At 52.6% G+C, this 2,603-nt stretch overlaps 1 protein-coding gene across 1 annotated transcript in view; it reads left to right on the forward strand.

The window, feature by feature from the left end:
- The window catches only part of GDF5 (growth differentiation factor 5), a 4,996-nt gene extending 3,045 nt beyond the window's left edge, over positions 1–1,951 (forward strand). Inside the window, exon 2 of the mRNA XM_008055479.2 lies at positions 508–1,951. Within this exon, the coding sequence (XP_008053670.1) occupies positions 508–1,382 (875 nt within the window). The 3' untranslated portion in view covers positions 1,383–1,951. The remainder of the gene's footprint in view (positions 1–507) is intronic.
- The last annotated feature ends 652 nt before the right edge of the window (positions 1,952–2,603 follow it).

Here is a 2,603-nt window from a genome sequence, read left to right on the forward strand (position 1 = left end):
TGAGACTCGAACTCAAAAAAAAAATAAAAAATAAAAAAAAAAAAGGCTTTGGGCTAGAGTTTCAACTCTGTTTTTTCCTAACTGGGTGACCTTGAGCAAGTCATCTAACTTCTCTGAACCTTAGAGGAAACAGGTGATTTTAATGCCCACCCCACCTATCTCTAAACGAGATATCATGTTAGATAATGGATGGGAGAAAGATAAGTAGAAAGCAGTTATGAGGCTGTTGAATCTCTGATACACACAGACCATCGGCACAAACACCCAGAAGCACTCAAATCACCCACAGCCACATCTATGGATAAACATCCCTACTTGGTCGGCTGAGCAGGGAGCTCCTTCATTTTGAAAAAGGCTTTCAGTGGTTTAGGTCTTGGCATCTGTCAGAATAGGGAAGAGGTTAAAGAAATCTCTCTTGAGACAGAGCTGAGGCCTTCCCCTGCAGCCTCGAGGTGACTGGCTCCCTTGGTGAGGTTGCAGGGAATGACTTCTGGGTGTTCTCTCTAGATGACCGAGGTCCTGTGGTCAGGAAGCAGAGGTACGTGTTTGACATTAGTGCCCTGGAGAAGGACGGGCTACTGGGGGCCGAACTGCGGATCCTGCGGAAGAAACCCTTGGACACAGCCAAGCCAGTGGCCCCCAGTAGCGGGCGGGCTGCCCAGCTGAAGCTGTCCAGCTGCCCCAGCGGCCGGCAGCCGGCAGCCTTGCTGGATGTGCGTGCGGTGCCAGGCCTGGATGGATCTGGCTGGGAGGTGTTCGACATCTGGAAGCTCTTCCGAAACTTTAAGAACTCAGCCCAGCTGTGCCTGGAGCTAGAGGCCTGGGAACGGGGCCGGGCTGTGGACCTCCGTGGCCTGGGCTTTGACCGGGCTGCCCGGCAGGTCCACGAGAAGGCCCTGTTCCTGGTATTTGGCCGCACCAAGAAACGGGACCTATTCTTTAATGAGATTAAGGCCCGCTCTGGCCAGGATGATAAGACTGTGTATGAGTACCTGTTCAGCCAGCGGCGAAAACGGCGTGCCCCTCTGGCTACTCGTCAAGGCAAGCGACCCAGCAAGAACCTCAAGGCTCGCTGCAGTCGGAAGGCACTGCATGTCAACTTCAAGGACATGGGCTGGGACGACTGGATCATTGCGCCCCTCGAGTATGAGGCCTTCCATTGTGAGGGGCTGTGCGAGTTCCCCTTGCGCTCCCACCTGGAGCCCACGAACCATGCAGTCATCCAGACCCTGATGAACTCCATGGACCCTGAGTCCACACCACCCACGTGCTGTGTGCCCACACGGCTGAGTCCCATCAGCATCCTCTTCATTGACTCTGCCAACAATGTGGTGTATAAGCAGTATGAGGATATGGTTGTGGAGTCCTGTGGCTGCAGGTAGCAGCACTGGCCCTCTGTCCTCCTGGGTGGCACATCCCAAGAGCCCATCCTAGAATCACAGAGGAACCAGGAAGCTACAGCCAGGAGCATCCACACAGCTTGCCTGAAAGGGGATTCCAACTGCCTTGCTCACTCTCTGAGTGTGACTTGGACCAAAGATTCCCTTCTGTCCATACATCCCCCGTCTGAGGATTTCTGCCATTCTGCTGCTCTGACTGGCAGGGACAGGCCCAGGGAGACAGACTCTGAAAAGGACTGAATCCCAAGAGACAGTGTTTTCCAATGAGGCTCAACTTACCATCTCTCCTTACTGGGTCTCTTGGCCTCTGGACTCTTCAGTGAGGTCTGGTGCTATCCTAAGCACCTCTTGGGAGAGCCGCAGGTGCCACCTCCTTGAATCACATTTGTGCCTGGTAACTTTCTGTCTTTGGGACAGATGAGATGCTGATTGGGCAGTGGTGGGAGAGATGGGGAGAGGGCTTGGGCAGGGGTGAGGAGTATGAGGCTGTTAGACTATTAGATTAAAATGTACATTAATGAGATAAAAAGCAGAACTGTGCCTAAAACTGTGAAAAATTTTTTGTTTACTTCAGGGGACACCTTAAAGAGTGACTGACCCAGGGAGGGGAGTTGGATTGCTTCATGTGTAAACTCAGTTTCCAGGGCCTGGTCTCCACCCCCCACTCCTGGAAACTGAAGCAGAATGGGACTCACCACCTCTAACCCCATTCCTGTTTCTTCCAAAGGCCCCTGGGTCCCAAGCTGCATCTGCTCTGTCGGGGCTTGGCAACAGAGTTGGATTTCCTTTTTGGCATTCCTTAGTCAAGTTTGTTGCCTCTGAAATGAATCCCTCAACGGGAGGGAAATGTCCCCTAAAATCATCCCCCCTTCATTCATCAGTATCTGCCCTGGACCCCCATCCCCATATCCATGGAATTAACCGGGCACCACTGAAGAGGCTCTCTGTCTCTCCACTGGGGAGTCTGGGCTGCCAGGGATCTCCTCCTCCTCTCCTGGGACATCTCCTTTCTGCCACCGACCACTGTTCCTTGCATGACCTCATCTGTGGCCCTGCTACTTTCCAACCCGACACCCTCACCACTCCTCACTGCTCACCCATCCCCTCCCATCCCCTCCCATCAAGCTCCAGAAACAGAATTGGAGGCCCTCCCTCTACAGTATATATTATATAAATACATAATTATATATCTGATAAATATTC

The sequence above is a fragment of the Carlito syrichta genome, unplaced genomic scaffold (genome assembly GCF_000164805.1).
Source record: "Carlito syrichta isolate Samal-C Ts95f unplaced genomic scaffold, Tarsius_syrichta-2.0.1 Scaffold301864, whole genome shotgun sequence".
In the NCBI taxonomy this organism is placed as follows: Eukaryota; Metazoa; Chordata; class Mammalia; order Primates; family Tarsiidae; genus Carlito; species Carlito syrichta.